This window comes from Caretta caretta, chromosome 3, assembly GCF_965140235.1.
Source record: "Caretta caretta isolate rCarCar2 chromosome 3, rCarCar1.hap1, whole genome shotgun sequence".
NCBI classification, from domain to species: Eukaryota; Metazoa; Chordata; order Testudines; family Cheloniidae; genus Caretta; species Caretta caretta.
In genome coordinates this window covers 114,670,689-114,694,423 of record NC_134208.1, presented here as the reverse complement: position 1 = coordinate 114,694,423, position 23,735 = coordinate 114,670,689, and the positions used below count along the sequence as shown (strand labels likewise).

General features: G+C 41.2%; 1 protein-coding gene and 1 long non-coding RNA gene across 3 annotated transcripts in view; one reads left to right on the top strand and one right to left on the bottom strand.

Moving 5' to 3' along the window:
- PPP1R14C (protein phosphatase 1 regulatory inhibitor subunit 14C) overlaps positions 1–23,735 on the bottom strand; it is a 77,466-nt gene that overhangs the window by 11,745 nt on the left and 41,986 nt on the right. The window contains exons 2-3 of one of the 2 annotated variants that reach the window (XM_048844284.2): positions 8,798–8,881; positions 7,436–7,468 (exon numbers count right to left, since the gene is read on the bottom strand). In XM_048844284.2, the coding sequence (XP_048700241.1) occupies positions 7,436–7,468; positions 8,798–8,881 (117 nt within the window). The remainder of the gene's footprint in view (positions 1–7,435; positions 7,469–8,797; positions 8,882–23,735) is intronic. The other variant, XM_048844285.2, reaches the window with a different exon arrangement.
- Positions 1–23,735, top strand: part of LOC142071580 (uncharacterized) — a 179,103-nt gene that overhangs the window by 135,076 nt on the left and 20,292 nt on the right. The window contains exon 2 of the long non-coding RNA XR_012667697.1: positions 5,263–5,409. This is a non-coding gene — a long non-coding RNA (uncharacterized LOC142071580). The remainder of the gene's footprint in view (positions 1–5,262; positions 5,410–23,735) is intronic.

The following is a 23,735-nucleotide window of genomic DNA, read 5'->3' as shown; positions in this document are numbered from 1 at the left end:
TTCTCTTTAGTCCTGCAGTCAGTCCTATTGAACCGTCTTATGGTGAGCGGGCAGGCGATACGGACTGCTAGCAGTCGTACTGTACCATCTTCTGCCAGGCAGGCAAGAGATGAGGATTGCTAGCAGTCGTATTGCACCATCTTCTGCTAGGCAGGCAAGAGATGAGGATGGCTAGCAGTCGTACTGTACCATCTTCTGCCGAGCAGCCATGAGATGTGGATGGCATGCAGTCCTTCTGCACCGTCTGCTGCCAGCCAAAGATGTAAAAGATAGATGGAGTGGGTCAAAACAAGAAATAGACCAGATTTGTTTTGTACTCATTTGCCTCCTCCCCTGTCTAGGGGACTCATTCCTCTAGGTCACACTGCAGTCACTCACAGAGAAGGTGCAGCGAGGTAAATCTAGCCATGTATCAGAGGCCAGGCTAACCTCCTTGTTCCAATAACAACGATAACTTGTTCCAATAACAACGATAACTTAGGTGCACCATTTCTTATTGGAACCCTCCGTGCAGTCCTGCCTGAAATACTCCTTGATGTACAGGCACCCCCTTTGTTGATTTTAGCTCCCTGAAGCCAACCCTGTAAGCCGTGTCGTCAGTCGCCCCTCCCTCCGTCAGAGCAACGGCAGACAATCGTTCCGCGCCTTTTTTCTGTGCGGACGCCATACCAAGGCAAGCATGGAGGCCGCTCAGCTCACTTTGGCAATTAGGAGCACATTAACCACCACACGCATTATCCAGCAGTATATGCAGCACCAGAACATGGCAACGCGATACCGGGCGAGGAGGCGACGTCAGCGCGGTCCCGTGAGTGATCAGGACATGGACACAGATTTCTCTGAAAGCATGGGCCCTGACAATGCATGCATCATGGTGCTAATGGGGCAGGTTCATGCTGTGGAACGCCGATTCTGGGCTCGGGAAACAAGCACAGACTGGTGGGACCGCATAGTGTTGCAGGTCTGGGACGATTCCCAGTGGCTATGAAACTTTCGCATGCGTAAGGGCACTTTCATGGAACTTTGTGACTTGCTTTCCCCTGCCCTGAAGCGCATGAATACCAAGATGAGAGCAGCCCTCACAGTTGAGAAGCGAGTGGCGATAGCCCTGTGGAAGCTTGCTACGCCAGACAGCTACCGGTCAGTTGGGAATCAATTTGGAGTGGGCAAATCTACTGTGGGGGCTGCTGTGATGCAAGTAGCCCACGCAATCAAAGATCTGCTGATATCAAGGGTAGTGACCCTGGGAAATGTGCAGGTCATAGTGGATGGCTTTGATGCAATGGGATTCCCTAACTGTGGTGGGGCTATAGATGGAACCCATATCCCTATCTTGGCACCGGAGCACCAAGCCACCGAGTACATAAACCGCAAGGGGTACTTTTCGATAGTGCTGCAAGCTCTGGTGGATCACAAGGGACGTTTCACCAACATCAACGTGGGATGGCCGGGAAAGGTACATGATGCTCGCATCTTCAGGAACTCTGGTTTGTTTCAAAAGCTGCAGGAAGGGACTTTATTCCCAGACCAGAAAATAACTGTTGGGGATGTTGAAATGCCTATATGTATCCTTGGGGACCCAGCCTACCCCTTAATGCCATGGCTCATGAAGCTGTACACAGGCAGCCTGGACAGTAGTCAGGAGCTGTTCAACTACAGGCTGAGCAAGTGCAGAATGGTGGTAGAATGCGCATTTGGACGTTTAAAGGCGCGCTGGCGCAGTTTACTGACTCGCTTAGACCTCAGCGAAACCAATATTCCCACTGTTATTACTGCTTGCTGTGTGCTCCACAATATCTGTGAGAGTAAGGGGGAGACGTTTATGGCGGGGTGGGAGGTTGAGGCAAATCGCCTAGCTGCTCGTTACGCGCAGCCAGACACCAGGGCTGTTAGAAGAGCACAGGAGGGCGCGGTACGCATCAGAGAAGCTTTGAAAACCAGTTTCATGACTGGCCAGGCTACGGTGTGAAAGTTCTGTTTGTTTCTCCTTGATGAAACCCCCCGCCCCTTGGTTCACTCTACTTCCCTGTAAGCTAACCACCCTCCCCTCCTCCCTTTAATCATTGCTTGCAGAGGCAATAAAGTCATTTCTGCTTCACAGTCATGCATTCGTTATTCATTCATCACACAAATAGGGGGATGACTACCAAGGTATCCCAGGAGGGGTGGTGGAGGAGGGAAGGAAAATGCCACACAGCACTTTAAGCACAGCACTTTAAAAGTTTACAACTTTAAAATTTATTGAATGACAGCCTTCTTTTTTTTGGGCAATCCTCTGTGGTGGAGTGGCTGGTTGGCCGGAGGCCCCCCCACCGCGTTCTTGGGCGTCTGGGTGTGGAGACTATGGAACTTGGGGAGGAGGGCGGTTGGTTACAGAGGGGCAGCAGTGGCAGTCTGTGCTCCAGCTGCCTTTGCTGCAGCTCAACCATACACTGGAGCATACTGGTTTGGTCCTGCAGCAGCCTCAGCATTGAATCCTGCCTCCTCTCATCACGCTGCCGCCACATTAGAGCTTCAGCCCTGTCTTCAGCCCGCCACTTACTCTCTTCAGCCCGCCACCTCTCCTCCCGGTCATTTTGTGCTTTCCTGCACTCTGACATTATTTGCCTCCACGCATTCGTCTGTGCTCTGTCAGTGTGGGAGGACAGCATGAGCTCGGAGAACATTTCATCGCGAGTGCGTTTTTTTTTCTTTCTAAGCTTCACTAGCCTCTGGGAAGGAGAAGATCCTGTGATCATTGAAACACTTGCAGCTGGTGGAGAAAAAAAAAGGGACAGCGGTATTTAAAAAGACACATTTTATAAAACAGTGGCTACACTCTTTCAGGGTAAACCTTGCTGTTAACATTACATACATAGCACATGTGCTTTCGTTACAAGGTCGCATTTTGCCTCCTCCCACCGCGTGACTACCCCCTCAACCTTCTCCCCTCCCTGTGGCTAACAGCGGGGAACATTTCTGTTTAGCCACAGGCAAACAGCCCAGCAGGAATGGGCTCCTCTGAGTGTCCCCTGAAGAAAAGCACTCTATTTCAACCAGGTGACCATGAATTATATCTCACTCTCCTGAGGATAACACAGAGAGATAAAGAACGGATTTTGGTTGAATGCCAGCAAACATACACTGCAATGCTTTGTTCTACAGTGATTCCCGAGTACGTGTTACTGGCCTGGAGTGGTAAAGTGTCCTACCATGAAGGACGAAATAAGGCTGCCCTCCCCAGAAACCTTTTGCAAAGGCTTTAGGACTACATCTAGGAGAACCGCAAATGCCAGGGCAAAGTAATCCTTTCACATGCTTGCTTTTAAACCATGTATAGCATTTTAAAAGGTACACTCACCAGAGGTCCCTTCTCCGCCTGCTGGGTCCAGGAGGCAGCCTTGGGTGGGTTCGGGGCGTACTGGCTCCAGGTCTAGGGTGAGAAACAGTTTCTGGCTGTCGGGAAAACCGGTTTCTCCACTTGCTTGCTGTGAGCCATCTACAACCTCCTCCTCATCATCATCTTCTTCGTCCCCAAAACCTACTTCCGTATTGCCTCCATCTCCATTGAAGGAGTCAAACAACACGGCTGGGGTAGTGGTGGCTGAACCCCCTAAAATGGCATGCAGCTCATCATAGAAGCGGCATGTTTGGGGCTCTGACCCAGAGCGGCTGTTCGCCTCTCTGGTTTTCTGGCAGGCTTGCCTCAGCTCCTTAAGTTTCACGCAGCACTGCTTCGGGTCCCTGTTATGGCCTCTGTCCTTCATGCCCTGGGAGATTTTGACAAAGGTTTTGGCATTTCGAAAACTGGAACGGAGTTCTGATAGCACGGATTCCTCTCCCCAAACAGCGATCAGATCCCGTACCTCCCGTTCGGTCCATGCTGGAGCTCTTTTGCGATTCTGGGACTCCATCATGGTCACCTCTGCTGATGAGCTCTGCATGGTCACCTGCAGCTTGCCACGCTGGCCAAACAGGAAATGAGATTCAAAAGTTCGCGGTTCTTTTCCTGTCTACCTGGCCAGTGCATCTGAGTTGAGAGCGCTGTCCAGAGCGGTCAGAATGGAGCACTCTGGGATAGCTCCCGGAGGCCAATACCATCGAATTGTGTCCACAGTACCCCAAATTCGAGCCGGCAACGTCGATTTAAGCGCTAATCCACTTGTCAGGGGTGGAGTAAGGAAATCGATTTTAAGAGCCCTTTAAGTCGAAATAAAGGGCTTCATTGTGTGGACGGGTGCAGGTTTAAATCGATTTAACGCTGCTAAATTCGACCTAAAGTCCTAGTGTAGACCAGGGCTAAGGTGCCACAAGTCCTCCTTTTCTTTTTGATCATGCTCAAGAGTCTAGTTGTATTTTACTTTGAAGGAAGATAAACACTTATAAATTAGTGCCTATTATTACTTTAGATAATCTAAGAGAGAGAAAACCTTAAAACCTGCCACCTGCTGAGTGACCTAAATAATTCTGTTTCTTCGGATCGGAAAAGCCATTGAGTATTAATGCACAGATGTAACTCCTGAAACTTTCCTTAACATTCCACCTCCGAAGAGAGTTGTGGAAACTAAACAGAACTGACTTGAGGTGAGCTGTAGCTCACGAAAGCTTATGCTCAAATAAATTGGTTAGTCTCTAAGGTGCCACAAGTACTCCTTTTCTTTTTGCGAATACAGACTAACACGGCTGTTACTCTGAAACCTGTCAATCTGCAAAAGTGACACCTTGTCAAACATATAAATGTAGGGGGGAGGGATAGCTCAGTGGTTTGAGCATTGGCCTGCTAAACCCAGGGTGGTGAGTTCAATCCTTGGGGGGGCCATTTAGGGATCTGGACAAAAATTGGGGATTGGTCCTGCTTTGAGCAGGGGGTTGGACTAGATCTCCTAAGATCCCTTCCAACCCTGATATTCTATGATTGTGTGAACTTCAAATTAGTGAACTTTGACTTTATTAGCTTTCCTTTCATGTGCTGTAAAATTGCAGATTTCATACTACGTTAATTTTTTCTGGTTAGAACTCAGGATCACAAGCATTTTTCAGGTGGTAGATGTTTAAATGTTAAGTCCTTGCCAGAAATAGAACTTATCATATTTGAATTACAGCTCCTTAGAAGGAGAAATGCCAGACACTACACTTCTCTCTACACACACACACTCTTGCTCTTATAGAAATAGTTCACATGCTAATGTGATAAACAGCCAGATTTTTTTATATAGATAGAGTGTGTGTGTTGTGTATTTGTTTATACATGTGTAAATAGTTTTTTTTTCTTCCATGTCCCAGGATTTTCTCTTTTCCTCTTCTCAACCCCAAACTGGACAAATTACCCCACTGGCAGAGGAAGAAGAGACCCTGCTCACTGCAGTCTGTCAATTCTGCTCCCATGCCAGCTCAAAGGGTCACCAAGGGAGTGAGGGGAGACTCTTCAAGGTAAGAGCATTGCCTCCATTTCACTGGCACAGGAGTCAAGGACCAAGAAATTAGAATACTAAAATCTAATCCCCTATGGTGGTGCCTTCAAACTTTGGCTCTTTACTTTCAGTTTAACATTAGCGCACACACAGATCTTCGTACTATTCCATTTAAGCTGCCATACCAATTAACCCTGTCTTTCTTACTGTAAATGCATTCCCTCACGCATACAGATATTTTCTAAAATTATGTTAAACACTGAACATCGCCTCATTCTCAAGTGTCAGGTGTATATTCAGAATACAGAAATAACATTCTTCTTGAGACGAATACAAACTAGACAGAATTTTGGTATAATAAACAAATTTTTAAGCAAAATAATTTTAGCTTAAACTAATTTTGTAATTATTAGTTTGCTCTCTTGCCCTACCCTTCCCTCCCAAAAAAGCCATCCTCATACATTTATCTAGTTGGGAGAATGGGGTAATCTTGCAAGATTAAAACAAGAGATATTCAGAGCCACTCTCGATAAGCCCATTTGAGCTATTAGCATCCTGTTCTGCATCTCTTCACCTCAAAGTCCGAGAGACATCAGCAATGTCAGGTTCCTGACCAATAGCATGAAAAACAATTGAAGTTCAATGGCCTTTGCTGGAATATGTTGACTGGGTCATCTCAAACATAGCACAACTACTGTAAGACACATCAGAAAAACTTGGCCTTTTAGCCTGGTATCTCTGTAGGAATCCCAGCAGCGTACCACATCTACCATTTCCATCGCACTGAAGGATAAGCTATACAAGCATTAGTATCCAAGTCTTTCTGAGCTACATTTCCATCATCCCAAACAAGAGACTTCATTGGCCATGGCTGCAGCAATGGGTCATAAACAGACTTCTCCAGTATACGGTTCAGTAAGAATTTAAGGCAGAAATAGACAAAGAATTGTCCTGTCAGCCATAACAGAGGTTTTGCCTGACAGATCGCTTCAGTATTCTGTAAAGAAAGCAGCTCAGATTATAGCCATTTCAGCCCTGATCTCCCTTGAAGCAGAACTATGTTACCCAAAGCCTTGTTTAATAATGGCACACACCCCTGTCAAGCACAGCTTGACTACAGCAGTTACCAAATAATGGAAACCAAGCTACCGTGCACTCCCCACCCACAACTGCAGTATCTTAGATACCACTATTTGGCATTTGTTCAGAAAGTATTGATTTTATAATGGGGACCACTTTATTTAAAATAAACTGTTCAGGAACTTAAAAGCTTCGATCATGCATTTTAGTAGTTCAACTATTCAAAATATCTGTTAGATCACCAGGCTCACTCTTCCTAGTAAACATGTGCAATTGTAATATATTAAAAGTGGTATAGGTGCTTACAAGTATTTTCTATAGAAATACTAAACTTCCATCCGAATATCCACTTAATAGAAGTCTGTTGGCTTAATCATTCCACTGTATTGTATTTGTATCCATTTATAAAGGTGGCTGGACACATGCCCGCTCAAACAAATGTCTATAAAGTAAGATAGAAGTCTCTTCCCAAAGATAAGCTAAAAAAGACAAGAGTATAATGGTCTTGCTTAGGAGACCATACAATACATTTAATAGGTTGAAACAATGTTATGCAAATATAGTCATTTGGTCAGTTAGATTTTTATCATTTCAGATGAAGTAATTCCATTTGTTCACGTCTTCACATCTGAGCTTCACATCTTGATTTAGGTGTTATTGAAGGCAACCAAAACATGAGAGAAGGACAAGTAACACTATGTTTATAGTTTGCACATTTTACCTGCATCACAAATCAAAACCCTAACACTTATCTAGGAATAATCAACTTTCTTCCAAAGAGCCCAATCCTGCTCCAGTCAAATAACAGAACTCCAGCATTCCAGGGGAGACTGTCAGGCCTGAAATGTTCATAACCCCTCAACTCCTAATCAGCATTCCCATATTTTTACCTAAAGATATAGATATAGTACAACTACACTGTTTTTAACAGGGAAAAATGGTATTCAAGAAAAGGGGTATTTTACCTCTGTTGGTTTGTAGCAATCTACAAGAACTTCCTAGAAGTAAAACATGAAAGAAGTCTGTATTAAGTCATGTATTAAGTTTTGAATACAGTTTCTGTATTAAGTTTTGAAAAGTAAAAACACATCTATAATCTGAGACTATCGTACTTTCATAGTGTTTTTCCCATATATAATCAAGCTAGATCAATGAGCTTTCATGTAGCTTAGAGAGGAGAGATGTGCAATCTTTACATTCAATAACTCCTCCCAGAGCGTAGCAGCATAGGTGCAGCAAAGTATCTATAGCAGAAAGGGACTACGCCACTGGGCTCAGAGGGGAAGTAGTAGCAGCTTCCTTAAAAAGGAATTCTACATTAAAAATCCCGATTTGTAAATCTCCAAGGAGATAGAGAGGAGGAGAAGCTAAGATTTCATACATACAAATACTACCCCCAACACACCCCAAGATTCAAGTAACTTTTTACTGGGAGCTTTTCACTAGGGCATCACTAATTGGGTTCTTTACAGACCTTCATCCCAGTTCACATGTTTACTAGATCTTGTTTCATTTCCCCTCATATATCTTACCTATTACCCATTTTATGGCAAGTCCCGCACTGGCTTCAAGTGTCTTTTCCAGACACACAATTATTCTTCCTTTCTCCCCACTCTTTCCTCTCCCACTCCATTTCATTAACATTTACCTCAAACAAGATTATGGAATTAGACCAAGAAGTCTACTGTAATTGCCTAATTCAGATGACATACTTTGGATTTCCCTGTTTTGTTAATTCTTGTTGTTGACTATCTTGATTTTCACCCCACATTTTTAGATAGAGCCCTGAATGGCTACCAATGGGTTATGCTTTTACACTCAAAAAATTGCATGTGTTTCAACAGAAGCTGTAGTTATTTTTTCCATTGCTAGGAAAAGATTAGTAATGAAGACCAAAGGGATCCGTTCACATGCATTAATAGGGAATAATGCCAACACTGTCATGACCAGAAGACCCACTGGTTTCTGAGGTTCTTAAAGTTAACGTGGGTTTTTCCTCTTCATATTTTACAATACTAATGAAACTTGGAGAAAAGTTAAGGTGATCTACTACTTCTCAGAATAATTATCCCTCTCACTAGTGTGCTGGACATTGTATTTTTACTATTGTCATCCTCATTCAAGGAGTTTCCTCATAATGCTAGGGAATCTGTTTACATTCAGACAGTAGTCCTAGACAGGTTACATTAAATTCCCTTTTCTCAAATTTAGGAAATACTCATTCTAAGGCTACCACCAGAAGCAGAGTCATTCAGAATTAACATATCAGGGTGACTATATCTTGAGTCAGCTATATGCTCAAGTTTACTTAAGGAAAAATATTTTACCTGTAATTTGATAGCTCTCTCCTCTTCATTAGTTGCATCAAGAAGGTCATCAATGTCAATTTCTACATCTGGCATCTCTTCTTCCTGCAAAAGGAAAAAAAAAATCAGGTTGAGTGCATTAAGTTGTCCAACTCAAAAGCTGAGCTGGCAGTCTAGCAATAGCACGTACATTACCATCTGCTGGGGGTCAGAGGAGAAAGAAATCAATTAGACACACCAGGTTGGTTCTTCATTCCTAGGCCAAGAGAGGTCACAAACAGCATGCTTAGGCCTTGGTAGTACAGGAAGGGAGATTTCTCGTAAGTCTTCTGACAATTTCAGGAACAGTGTTAACTAATTCAAGAATAGCTGCATATAGCCCTCCTTGGATTGGAGCAGATGAAGTGTTCGGTGCAGGGAAAGGGATAGAGAAGCAAAAGAATTGCTTTGAAAATTATACTCTGGATTGGCCTTTCGGCTGTTCCTACCTTGTTTCAGTTATGGAAAGGCATGCTCATTCACTGTTAGCACAAGTTCCCAGCAGAAAAGTTCAGATTTCCAGTGCCCACAATGAAGAAATGAGAAATTTCATACACAAAGTCTTTCCCCATAAGATTATTATATTCAATGGATATCCCACAGCTTTTGCGTCACCACTGAAATCAGACAGATGTTACATGTGAGACAAAGCCATTCAGAAATTGGATCTTTCTGCCCACTAGTTTTAGGAAACATGATCAGCAATATATAGATTCTGAAGTACTACATGCTGCTTCAGTCTCTCCCATAGAAAGCATTTTTGCTAAAATTTAGATATCCCTGCTTACTGCATTTAAATTATGTAAAAAAAATAATAATAAAAAAAAAAAATCTGTTGAGCGTTTTAACTGTCTGACCACATACAATGTCAGAGTTGTTCCTCTGTACTTACAAGTATCTCAATGTTAGCAGTCAAGATTCATTTTATTCACACCATCAAAATAACTAGCCAGATCACAGATTCCACCTGCAAACAAAACACCAACTAAGACAGAGACTTAAGCTTCTCCTTTAAGCTAAGTTTGCATTTTGTTATTTCTTGAGGGATGTGGATGGATTGTTTTTTCTTTTGAAAAAAGTAGAAATGGCACAGAAACATGCTAGTGTAGAACTGCAGACGGTTAGATAATATCAATATTGATATGGAATGCAAGTCACTTGCATGATTAGCAAATGCAGCAGTAGACACATCAAGCAAAAGTTAGGCGTGGGCATTCATTGAGTAAATAAAAAATATTTTCAACTGGAAGTTACTTTTTCACCCTAAAATACTGCATGCACGCACACACACAAAACCACCAACCTCTTCCCCAAAACTGGGTACAAATTAAGTATAAGAAGGGTGAAAAAAATAATACTTTAAAAGAATTGTGTGGACTAAAAAACCACCATTCAGTATGAAGTCAGAATTCTAAAGTTAGACATAAGAAATAAAAGCGGACATACTGGGTCAGACCAAAGGTCCATTTAGCCCAATATCCTTTCTTCCAACAGTGGCCAATGCCAGATGCCCCAGAGGGAATGAACAGAACAGGTAATCATCAAGTGATCCATTCCCTGTCGCTCATTCCCAGCTTCTGGCCAACAGAGGCTAAGGACACCACCCGTGTCTATCATGGCTAATAGCCATTGATGGACCTATCTTCCATTAATTTATCTAGGTTTTTTTTTAAAAATCCTGTTATAGTCTTGGCCTTCACAACATCCTCTGACAAAGAGTTCCACAGGTTGACTGTGCATTGTGTGAAGAAATATTTCTTTTTGTTTTAAACCTGCTGGCTATTAATTTCATTTAGTGACCTCTAGTTTTTGTGTTATGAGAAGGAGTAAATAACACTTCCTTATTTACTTTCATCACACCAATCATGATTTTATAGACCTCAATCATATTCCTTCTTAGTCGTCTCTTTTCCAAGCTGGAGAGTCCCAGTCTTATTAATCTCTCCTCATACAGAAGCCGTTCCATACCCCTAATCATTTTTGTTGCCCTTTTCTGAATTCCAATATATCTTTTTTAAGATGGGGCAACCACATCTGCACGCAGTATTCAAGATGTGGGTGTATCATGGATTTATACAGAGGCGATATGATATTTTCTGTCTTATTATCTATCCATTTCTTGATGATTCCCAACATTCTGTTCGCATTTTTGACTGCCACTGCACATTGAGTGGATGTTTTCAGAGAACTATCCACTATGACACCAAGATCTCTTTCTCAAGTGGTAACAGCTAATTTATGTTGAGATTATGTTTTGCAATGTGCATTACTTTGCATTTATCAACATTGAATTTTATCTGCCATTTTGTTGCCCAGTCACCCGGTTTTGAGAGATCCTTTTGTAGCTCTTTGCAGTTTGCCTGGGACTTAACTATGCTGAGCAGTTTTGTACCAACTGCAAATGTTGCCACCTCACTGTTTACCCCTTTTTCCAGATCATTTATGAATATGTTGAATAGGACTGGTCTCAGTACACACCCCTCGGGGACACCACTATTTACCTCCCTCCATTCTGAAAACTGACCATTTATTCCTACCTTTTGTTTCCTATTTCTTAACCAGTTACCAATCCATGAGAGGACTTTCCCTCTTATCCCATGACAGTTTATCCACTGGATCCCCTTGTCCACGTGCTTGTTGACTCCTCAGATAATTCTAGTAGATTGGTGAGGCATGATTTCCCTTTACAAAACCATGTTGACTCTTCCCCAACAAATTATGTTCATCTGTGCGTCTGCCAATTTTGTTCTTTACTATAGTTTCAACCAGTTTGCCTGGTATTGAAGTCAGGCTTACCAACCTGTAATTGCTGGGATCACCTCGGGGGCCCTTTTTAAAAATTGGCATCACATTAGCTATTCTCCAGTCATTTGATACAGAAGCTGATTTAAATGATAGGTTACAGACTACAGTTAGTAGTTCTGCAATTTCACATTTGAGTTCCTTCAGAACTCTTGGGTGAATACCATCTGGTCCTGGTGACTTATTACTGTTTAGTTTGTCAACTTGTTCCAAAACCTCCTCTAAAGACACCTCAGTCTGGGACAGTTCCTCAGATTTGTCACCTAAAAAGAATGGCTCAGGTTTAGGAATCTCCCTCATCTTCAGCCGTGAACACCGATGCAAAGAATTAATTTAGTTTCTCTGCAATGACCCTATCGTCCTTGAGTGCTCCTTTAGCATCTCGACTGTCCAGTGGCCCCACTGGTTGTTTAGCAGACTTCCTGCTTCTGATTTACTTTAAAAAAATAATTTTGCTATTACTTTGAGTCTTTGGCTAGCTGTTCTTCAAATTCTTTTTTGGTCTTTCTAATTATATTTTTACACGTCATTTGCCAGAGTTTATGCTCCTTTCTATTTTCTTCACTAGGATTTAACTTCCACTTTTTAAAAAGGATGCCTTTTTGCTTCTCACTGCTTATTTCACTTTGTTGTTTAGCGACGGTGGCTCTTTTTTGGTTCTCTTACTATGTTTTTTAATTTGGAGAATACATTTAAGTTGAGCCTCTATTATGGTGTCTTTGAAAACTTTTCATGCAGCTTGCAGGGATTTCACTTTTGGTGCTGTACCTTTTAAGTTCTGTTTAACTCACCTCCTCATTTTTGTGTAGTTCCCCTTTCTGAAATAAAATGCTACAGTGTTGAGCTGCTGTGGTGTTTTCCCTGCCACAGGGATGTTAAATTAAATTATACTGTGGTCACTACTACCAAGGGGTCCAGCTATATTCACCTCTTGGAGCAGATCCTGTGCTCCACTTAGAACTAAATCAAGAACTGCTTCTCCTCTTGTGGATTCCAGGACTAGCTGCTCCAAGAAGCAGTCATTTAAGGTGTCAAAAAACTTTATCTCTGCATCCAGTCCTGAGGTGACGTGTACTCAGTCAACATGGGGATAGTTGAAATTCCCCATTATTATGGAGTTTATTTTAATAGCCTCTCTAGTCTCCTTGAGCATTTCACAGTCACTATCACCATCCTGGTCAGGTGGTCGGTAATATATCCCTACTGCTATATTCTTATTATTAAAGCATGGAATTACTATCCATAGAGAGTCTATGGTACAATTTGGTTCATTTAAGATTTTTATTTCATTTGATTCTACATTCTCTTTTACATATAGTGCCACTCCCCTACCAGCACGACCTGTTCTATCCTTCCGATATATTTTGTACCCTGGTATTACTGTATCCCATTGGTTATCCTCATTCCACCACGTTTCTGTGATGCCTATTATATCAATATCCTCATTTAATACAAGGCACTCTAGTTCACCCATCTTATTATTTAGACTTCTAGCATTGGTATATAAGCACTTCAAAAACTTGTCACTTTTGAGCTGTCTGCCATTACATGATGTAATTGAATGGGATTTTTTTTTCATTTGACTGTTTCTCATCAGATCCTACCTGTATTTTATATTCTTCCATCCTCTCCTCCTTACTAGGAGAGGATCACCATTAATAGATCCTCCCCTAAGGGTTGTCTCTATCCGAACAATGTGCTCTTCTGCACTTGTCAGCTTTTCCCCAGCCCTTAGTTTAAAAACTGCTCTACGACCTTTTTAATTTTAAGTGCCAGCAATTTGGTTCCATTTTGGTTAAGGTGGAGCCCATCCTTCCTGTATAGGCTCCCCCTTTCCCAAAAAGTTTTCCCATTTCCTAATAGATCTAAACCCTTCCTCCCTACACCATCGTCTCATCCACGCATTGAGACCCTGCAATTCTGCCTGTTTAACTGGCCCTGCACATGCAACTGGAAGCATTTCAGAGAATGCTAACATGGAGGTCCTGGACTTCAATCTCTTACCTAGCAGCCTAAATTTGGCCTCCAGGACCTCTCGTCTATCCTCTCTCTCCTATCCTTATCTATGTCATTGGTACCTACATGTACCACGACCACCAGCTCCTCCCCAGCACTACATATAAGTCTATCTAGCTGTCTCAAGAGAGCCGCAAGCTTTGCACCATGCAGGCAAGTCACCATGTGGTTCTCCAGACATCACAAACCCAGCTATCTAGGTTTCTAATGATCGAATCTACCATAACAATTACCTGTCTCTTATTAATAACTGGAGTTCTCTCCCCTGGAGGAGCATCCTCAGTGCGAGAGGATATCACATCATCATCTGGAAGGAGGGTCCCAACTATGGGATCATTTCCCTCTGCTCCAGTTGGATGTTCTCCTTCCCTGAGACTTTCATCCTCCTCAACAGCACAGAGGCTGTCAGACCAGGGGTGGGGCCTTTCTACAGTATCCTGGAAAGTCTCATCTATGTACCTCTGTCTTCCTTAGCTCCTTCAGCTCAGCCACTCTGGTCTCCAAAGCCTGTACACCATCTCTGAGGGCCAGGAGCTCCTTGCACCGAATGCACACAGATGCCACCTGCCCATACGGCAGGTAATCATACATGCTGCATTGGGTGCAATAAATTGGATAGCCCCCACTCTGTTGCTGGAATTCTGCCTGCATTATATTTTTATTCCTGAAGCTCGTTCCTTCGTTGCTGTTTTGTTTTTATCAGGGGTGTTTTTGGTTTAAGTTTAAAGAACGTTAAGTATATCTAGCCCCCCCCCACACACACACACACACACCCCTCTAAACTCCCTCGCAAAACTCCCGTTAGCCACTCCTCTGGTAGCTTAGGAGTGGGCTTTTTAAAGCCCTGGTCTTCCTGAGTATGACCCATTGTAGTCTCCCCTGGTTAAGGGTGATAGGTGCTAGAGGGCATAGGGATCAAAGCCTCGTTAAGAAGCTCTCAGCCTTGCCTAGCAAGCCGTTAGGCTCAGCACACACACGGTCAGTATACGGGCCCCCAAACAAATACACCACACAGTATATTTCAGTCAAGCAGCAAGCACACCACACACACACACACACCAAGAGTCATGTAATCACTCCTCCTTCACCTGGAGAAGTCCCTCGCAAAACTCCCGTTAACCGCTCCTGTTCGCTAGCTCCCTAGACCATTCATTAGTAGTTACTTAAGGTGCCTAACTAGCCTGGCCTACATTAATTTCCAAATCACCCATGTTAAAATCCAGAAATCTGATCAACAGGTCCTGCACCTTTACAATATTTTATGTATGCAGTGTATTTTGACTACTGTTAATACCCAAAGAATCCTTGTTTTGGAATTAAGATGAAATTCAGAATTTGTTCAATATTCTTAATACTTGTGTATACTGTGGTAAGCCCCAGGACAAACACCTACAAAAGGGGGGTAGTAATTAGTCCCAGGGGATTAAAAGGCCCCTCCCTATCCACTGAGGAGAGAGAATACAGGACAGTAAGGTTCAGCTGGAAAAGGGGTTGCTATGGAACCAATTAGGTTCAGCTGACTCCAACTACTTGGGACCTTTTTAAATCCTCCCCTGGGTGGTAGGAGAGGGAGGGTGAGGAGCAGGGAAATTGCCAGTAGGCTGTTTGCAGCAAGACACCAGACCCTCTCAGTAGGGAGGCTGCACTCCCTCCCCAGAAGGGAAGGAAAACAAGCACAAGGGAGTGACCGAGAAAAAGAGTAGCAGGATCCTGTGCCACCTTTCAGGATTCGCCTTGCCCCAAACCTGAGTCTCCAAGGCTATAAAGGACTGAGCCTACTGAGGTGAACAAGGTATTTTGCCACAATACGGACTGCAAACTTATTTCATTAACCCGTAGACATTCATCTAAATTGCCACTACAGACCTGTGTATAAACACTGATTTATATAGCTACACAGGCCACAAAACTATTTTGAGTGCACATGCAAAGCAGGGTCAAAGTTAGTTTTGTTTTTAAACCACACACATTTTGTACCTGCCATTATAGATTGTCAGGTACAATTTTTCAAGTAATCCAGGATCTGGGAGATGTACCAAAAAGCCATATATGCATTCTGATAAGTTTTAAGGTAGCTTCTTCGATTTAAAAGCAACAACGGATTTTAAAATTGAAAACAAGATTTCCCTGAAAAAATCTGCCCTATCCTCAATGCTCTCTTCTCCCATACTGAGCAACCTGTTTCCTGCTTCTGCCTCAGATTTAATGCAAGTTCCAAGTCTGGGCTAAGCATAGGCTTGTACAAGTTTGTAGGCCAGGTTACCATAGAATCATGGAGTTTAAGTCTAGATGGGACTACCAGATCATTTAGTCTGGCCTTCTGTATGTCACAGGCCACCACCACCACCCAGCACCTGCATACTAAACCCAACAACAGAAAAGAAACCAAAGTTTTACAGCCCACAGGAGACTAAACTATAGTGTGCTCCTGACAGAGCGTAGGAGGGACTGAGGTAATGGGTTAGGATCCAACCTTCTCATATAGGAGCCATATAGCCACTAGAGGAGGGGGGAAAAAAAACATCAGTCCTTACTAGGCTGAGCTAGAGTCAGACTGATGACCAACAAGTAAAAGGTTTAGTAGCCCACTGGCAGTGTTCTGAGAAATCCTATCTTCCAATAAATGTTAACTTAGATTGTAAGCTCTTTGGGGCAAGGACTGACTTTTTGTTCTGTTTGTACAGCACCTAGTACAGTGGCAGAGAATAAGTATGATAACACCACACAACTTGAGAGGGTCTCTCTCACACTCACTATGTTAAGGTTTTTGAGTGTATGGCTTTGTAAGTTAAGAAATGTAAGAAATAAGGTAGCCATGCAAACTTTATTCAGTCTGTATGGGCATATGCATATGATGCAATCTTTACTAAAACTTATTTTCTTCCTACATGGTTTGTTAGCAGGGTTTAAACCAAGGACCTCATTATCAGACCTCTCTTGATCAAGCTAAAGGAGTAACAGGTAGCAAAAGAAGGCTATCATCCTTCATGTAAGCCAGTGACTGGGGGTACAGGGAGGGTTGTGTGTGACACTTTTCCAGTGGTTACACAACTGTTTGCTAGAAAGCAGTGCAGTGGCCCATACTGCAGAGGAAGGCAAAACACAAACACACACCACCAACAAAAAAACAGGGTCTCTGCCAATCTGACCTGGGGCATAATTCTTTCCCAACCCCAAATATGACAAATCAGTTAGACCCTGAGCACATGGGCACACACCCAGGGGAAAATTATCTGTAGTAACGCCAAGCCCTCCCCTTCTAGTGTTCCATCTGCAGCTGTTGGAGATATTTGCTAACAGCAGTCATGAAGGGGTTATATACCATTGTAGGCAATTTCATCATATCATCCCCTCTGTAAACGTTATCAAGCTCAGTTTTAAAACAAGGTTGGCTTGTTGCTCCCGCTATTCCCTGTGGAAGGCTGTTCCAGAACTTTACTCCCTTGATGGTTAGAAATGTTCATCTAATTTCAAGACAAAACTTATTGAGGGCCAGTTTATATCTATTTGTTCTTGTGCCAACATTGACCCGTAACTTAAATAACTCCTCTTCCTCCCTGGTGTTTATCCCACTGATGTATTTAGAGAGAGCAATTGTATCTCCCCTCAGCCTTCATTTTTAGGCTAAAATCTTGCCTCATAAGGTAGGTTCTCTATTCCTCTGATCATCTTAGTAACCCTTCTCTGCACCTGATCTAGTTTGAATTTATCTTTTTTAAACATGGGAGATCAGAAATGCATACAGTATTCCAGATGAGGTCTCACCAGTAGCTTATATAATGGTGGTAACACTTCCTTTTCTGTACAATACCTTGCCTGATGCATCTTAGGATAGCTTTAGCCTTTTTTTCAGAGACACATCCCATTGGCAGCTCAGTCATCCTTTGATCAACCAATACACCCAGGTCTTTCTCCTCTCTTGCTTCCAACGGATATGTCCTCAGCTGATAGTAAAAAGTCTTGTTGTTACTCCCTACATGCTTGGCTTGCACTTTGCTCTATTAAATTTCATCTCATTTCTTCTACTCCAGGTTTCAAGGTTGTCTACCTCTTCTTTAGGATATTCTGGTCCTCTTCTGTCTCACTTTTGTATAATCTGCACATTTTATTAATGCACTCCCACTTTTTGTGCCATGTCATTAGTGAAAATGTTAATAAAGATTGGTCAAGACTGATTCTTTAGGAAAACCTCTTGCACCCCTTCCTCAAGCCTGACAGTTCATCTTTGAATATGACCCATTGTAGTTTCCCCCCCTCTAACTAGCTCCTTGTGCTTTCAGTTCTCATATTAATCCCCATCTTCTCCAATTTAGCGAATAATTTCCCATATGGAATTTTATCAAATGCTTTACTGAAATCCAGGTAGATTAGATCTTCTGCATTTTCTTTGTCTAGAAAATCAGTTATCTTCTCCAAGAAAGAAATCAGGATAGTCTGGCACAATTTACCTTTTATAAAACCATGCTGTATATTATTCCAATTGCAGTTTACCTCTCTGTCCTTAACTATTCTCTCTTTCAGCATTTGTTCTAAAATCTTGCACACAACTGAGGTCAAACTAACAGGCTGTAGTTTCCCACATCATTTATTTTCCCCCCTTTCTTAAATATAGATACTATATTTGCAATTCTCTGGTCATGCAGTACAACCCCCAAGTTTACAGAGTCATTAAAAATTCTTGCTATTGGGCTGCCAATTTCATGTGCCAGTTTCTTTAATATTGTTGGATTGAGATTAACCAGGCCCCCTAATTTGCTCCCATTAAGCTACTTGAGTTTGGCTTCCACCTCAGATGCGGTAATTTCTACTTCCATATCCTTGTTCCCATTAGTTACCATGCCACCGTCCCCAAGCTCCTCCTTACCCTTATTAAAAATTTAGGCAAAGTATTTGTTCAGGAATTAGATAATCTAAGTATAGCCTTCAATCTCCACTCCATCCTCTTCTTTCCTTGTTTTCTTTTTATTTATATGGCTAAAGAACCTTTCGTTATTGGTTTTAATTTCCTTTGTGAGGTCCAACTCTGCTTGGCTTTTAGCTGTTCTCCATTTTTCCTTCAATATTCTAACCTTCAAGAGGTAGCTTTCCTTGCTGATCCATCCCACCCTTCTATTCCCTGTATGTTTTGTGCTTTCCCTTAATAACCTGTTTGAGATGCTTGTTCATCCAGTTCAGTCTGCAACCCCTTCCTACACATTTTCTCTTCTTACTTTGGATGCAGGTTTCAGATAGTTTCTGCAATTTATCCTTAAAGTAATTCCAAACCCCATCCACATTCAGATCTTTGAGTTCTTCAGTCCAGTCCCCTTCCCTAACTAATTCCCTTAATTTTTAAAAAAGTTTTCCCTTTTGAAATCAAGGACCCTAGTTGAAGACCTTCCTCACCATCCCTCCCCCCAAACATCAAGATTTGGCAAAGACTTTGAACTGCCATATTACACATCTAGATTCTATTCCCATGTCAAGCTTTACATATTAAGTCACATGAATTCTTTGTAGACAACAGCCAAGGAAATTTAGTTTAACATACTTCAGAAGTTTGATTACAAAGAGTAAAAGTTATTCCATGGTTAAGGCAATTTCCCATTATAACCCCAATTCTTAAAGAAAAAAAATGGTGGTGTTATGGGGACTTCACTTTGGGAGACATGTTGGAGGGTCTCATGCAGCCAGTAGTAAGACTTAAGAGTTTCTAAAAATAAGAATTGTCTAATGAAATATTTCGCCGAATATGAGATAACTATTATAGATCTCATTAAGGCAGATAAAAAGATGAATTGATCACGGATTTGGAAGTTGGTGGTTGCCTAGGGACCAGTGATCATGAGTTGATTACATTCAATGTGGGCAAAAAGAAAACTGTTCCTACCAATAAGATATATATAATTAGTGTTTTAAGAGGGCTCATTTTCCAAAGATAAGGAAAACAATGAGCAAAACTGACTGGAAGGAAAAGTTTAAAACAGGAAAAAATGAATGAGACCTGGGAGTTCTTTCAGAAGACTTGATTAGATGCTCAAAAAGCCATAACTCCACAGTAAAGAGAGGATAATTTTGGCTAAAAGCCATCCTAGTTTGGCAGCAAATTGAAGATACTAATCAGAAGTAGAAAAAAAGTAATATTAAACAAAAAAATGAGGAAATAGATAGCATTTGATGTAAATTAGAAGTTATGAAGTGTAGAAAATTGATAAGGGAGGCTAAAGAAATCATGTAACAACCCATGGCTGGTAGGTCTAAGGACAATAAAGCAGCTTTTTAATTACTTAGAAACAAAAAATATCCTAACAATGGTATAAGCACATTATTAGATGGAGTTAGCAAAACCGTTAATGATGCAGAAAAAGCAGAAGTGTTCACTGAACACTTCTATTCTGTATTTGGAAAGACATAGGATGATGTGTTTCTTTCATATAAGGATAAATTACTTTCTAGTCCATTAGTAACTGGGGAAGAATATTAAACAAATAATACTAGGCATAAACATTTTAAAATCAGCAGAACCAGATAACTTGCATCCAAAAGTTCTTAAGCTGGCTAGGGAGATCCTAATGTGCCAATATTCAGAAAGGGCAAATGGTCTTACCCAGGTAACTATATGCCCCATTAGAATGACATCAATCCCAGGAATGAATAAAAACTGGGAGTTTAAAAACAAAAGGAAGTATTTCTTCAAACAACACACAGTCCATCTGTGGAACTCTTTGCCAGAGGACGTTGTGAAGGCCAAGCCGATAACAGGGTTCAAAAAAGAACAGAAGTTCATGGAGGATAGGTCCATCAATGACTATTAGCCAGGTTGGGCAGGGATGGTGGCCCTTAGCCTCTGTTTGCCAGAAGCTGGGAATGGACATCGGGGAATGGATCACTTGATGATTACTTGTTCTGTTCATTCCTTCTGGGGCACCTGGCATTAGCCACTATGGGAAGACAGGATACTGAGCTAGATGGACCTTTAGTCTGACCCAGTATGGCCATTCTTACGTTGGAAAGGTAATGGAAAAGCTAATACAGAAGTCAACTGAATTAAGGGTAGCAATATAACGGTTGGTTTCAGAGTAGCAGCCGTGTTAGTCTGTATTCGCAAAAAGAAAAGGAGTACTTGTGACACCATAGAGACTAACAAATTTATTTGAGCATAAGTTTTCATGAGCTACAGCTCACTTCATCAGATGCATTCAGTTGCCTATCAGCATGATTTTATGGAAAATAGGTCTTGTCAATCAAGCCAAATTTCATTCTTTGAAGAAATTTGGTTGATACAGGTAACTCTGTAGATATAACTTGGACTTTTGTAAACTGTTTGACTTAATGCATTTAACATATGCCCTATTGATTTAAGAGATGACAGCACAGGTCTGGTGGGACAATATTGAGTGATGAAAGATTATATGAAAAAGAAGTGGTTAGATGCCTTAACTCTACACCTACAAAAATGTTTTCTTGTAAAGAAATTAAGTTTTAAAATGGCTGTCACAGGACCTGGATTCCATTGACACAATTTCAACTGAAGTTGTTAAACAGATGTGATTGGGAATAGGCAATTTCACTCTTCCAGTTCTGAAAAAGATCTTTTTCAGAACTTTGTAAGTACTATCACAAAGTAGTATAAGCAAATTAAGACATGCAGCTTTTTTTTTTAAAAAAAAGAGGAATTTCAGTTATAGAAATTTCTTGTAATACTAGGCAGAGGGACAATAGGGTTGAGGTCTCTTATTTCTTACCTCTATATATTTATTAAAACATTTTTTTGCTGCTGACAAGCATGTTACCTCTGGAGAGACAAATACAGTTTGAGAACTGCAAAACTAAGCATCTCTGATAGTATCTTCTAGACTGAGCACTCCATCCCATTGGGTAGATGGAAAGATTAACCTAAATCTATACAGAAACCCCTGGAACCCCATAAAATTGGGTCCCTAATCCATGAACTATTGGAACTCATTTACAAAACGTTTCTTAAACATTAAATGAATATATTGTCTCATACTATAAAATTTATAATCCCCATTCCATGATGAGATCTTTGAACTATAATGTATCTAAAAATAGTTTTAATTAAGATAGGTGTGTTTTCCTCAAAGCATGTTATAAAAAAATCCAATTCAAATTAATTTTTTTTTAAAAAATTGATTTTTATTCCTCCTGATCTCTAGTTCCTGGAGACTCCAGGAAAATCCTGGAGGGTTGGCAACCGTAGCTCAGATTATATGAAGTGGAGGAATTAGATTTAAGGGAAATTAATGATGTATTTCCATACTCTACCCACACTTACTGAAAGGATTACCAATGGGATGGAATGCTCAGTCTAGAAGATACCATCAGAGATGCTTAGTTTTGCAGTTCTCAAACTGTGGATTTGTCTCTCCAGAGGTAACATGCTTGTCAACAGCAAAAATGTTTTAATAAATATATAGAGGTAAGAAATAAGAGACCTCAACCCTATTGTCCCTCTGCAAATTTCTGTACACAGAGTCAATCCCTTACCTCTCTCTAAAAGTGCAAAGTTTCAAAAAGTTGAATGTTTAACTAAATTCAAAAATTCATATGCTTGTTTTGTTAAAATATTATGTTTGCTGTTGAAGAAAAAAATCCAGAATACATAACGTTGTTTTAGTTAACTAAAACAATTTAAATGTCTGTCTAGTGATGTTCTCCTCCTAATACAGCATGACAAGAAAATCCTCCAAATATTAATGATTAACCTATTGAACTGGAGATTGTTTACCTCCCAATGACTTCATAAATATCTGCTTCAATTTCCTTTGGTTAATGAAATAACCAACCAAACAAGCATTCATTTTCTGATATAGCTATAAAACTAATCTGAAAAGTTTTCAAAATAAATCACTTTCAAAACGTATAGTGTGTACCATCTAAAAATGAAACCGACATCTGAGTTAAGAACATGTACTAAGCTTATAACCACCAACAAGAATGCACTTTCATGTTAAGAAATCCCTGACTAAATCAAATCCACCCTGTTAGAGACTAATCTTTAATTAAAAATTATGTAATGCGATGAAACCTCCAGGAATACATCCAACCAAAATTGGCAACCCTAATGAGCAAACCCACGTTCTTATTCAGATATTTGTAGACCATTTTTCCTTGTTATGAATTAGCACTGACACCATGTCATATCCTTGTAGGGTTTCTGTGATAAAAAAGGAGGTAAGTTAGGAGCAGCAATGATGCTGTTACAAGTTCAATTCTGGAAGTCAGATTCCATTTGGCAACGAACACTGTGTACACGACGGCTTTACAGAAAAATGTTGTAAGTACCCTCTAATAGCCCTCCTCAAAGATCTGGTGCTCCACTGATGTGTCAGAAAGCAATACTTTTCTTTTGAAGGGCTTTGGTCTTTTAGTTGAGTGGGGGAGGTGTATGGGTAGTGATGGGAATAATATGCCTTAAGGTAATTATTTTGAAAGCCCCTTTGTGGCAATTCTTTATGAAGGAGAATGAGGAACAGATTTCAATATGTAAGGGCTACGGAACAAAGATTTCCATCCCCCCCCCCCCCCCGCTTCACTGAACACATCCCCACAGGGAAAATAAGGTTAATCTACATAGACATGGCACAGAGGAACAGCTGCTGTCTTTTTAGATGCCATTGCATCTTTGCCTTTTTTATTCAGTTACAAGACTATAGACCAGAAACCTTATAGAAAGTACACTCCCAATTTCCCCTGGACAAACTTATCTAGGTTATAGGTTATCCAAATGCTAAATATAAGTCAGATACTTAATTCTTACACCAGTCAGTTGTATTCTTACAAGTACAGCACTTTGCAATGGGAGCTGAGTGGTGGGGGGAGGGCAACAGAAGTGAGTGCAGTTGTCTTAAACTGTCAAAAGCCAGTTGGAAGGGAGAGGGGAAATGCAAGTTAGAACTATACGAATGCTTGTGTAAGTATAAAGAAATTGACATGGTGAAGAGAAGTTATTTATGGAAAGAAAGATGGGGCAGATTTCAGAGGATGCCTTGTAACAGATGCAGAAGCAAATCTTCAGTGCAACTAAAGTTTCTCAATTTGGGCAATACAAAATATGGACTGTTCCCTCTTCTTGGTCTGACATTCAGTTCATACATAGTAT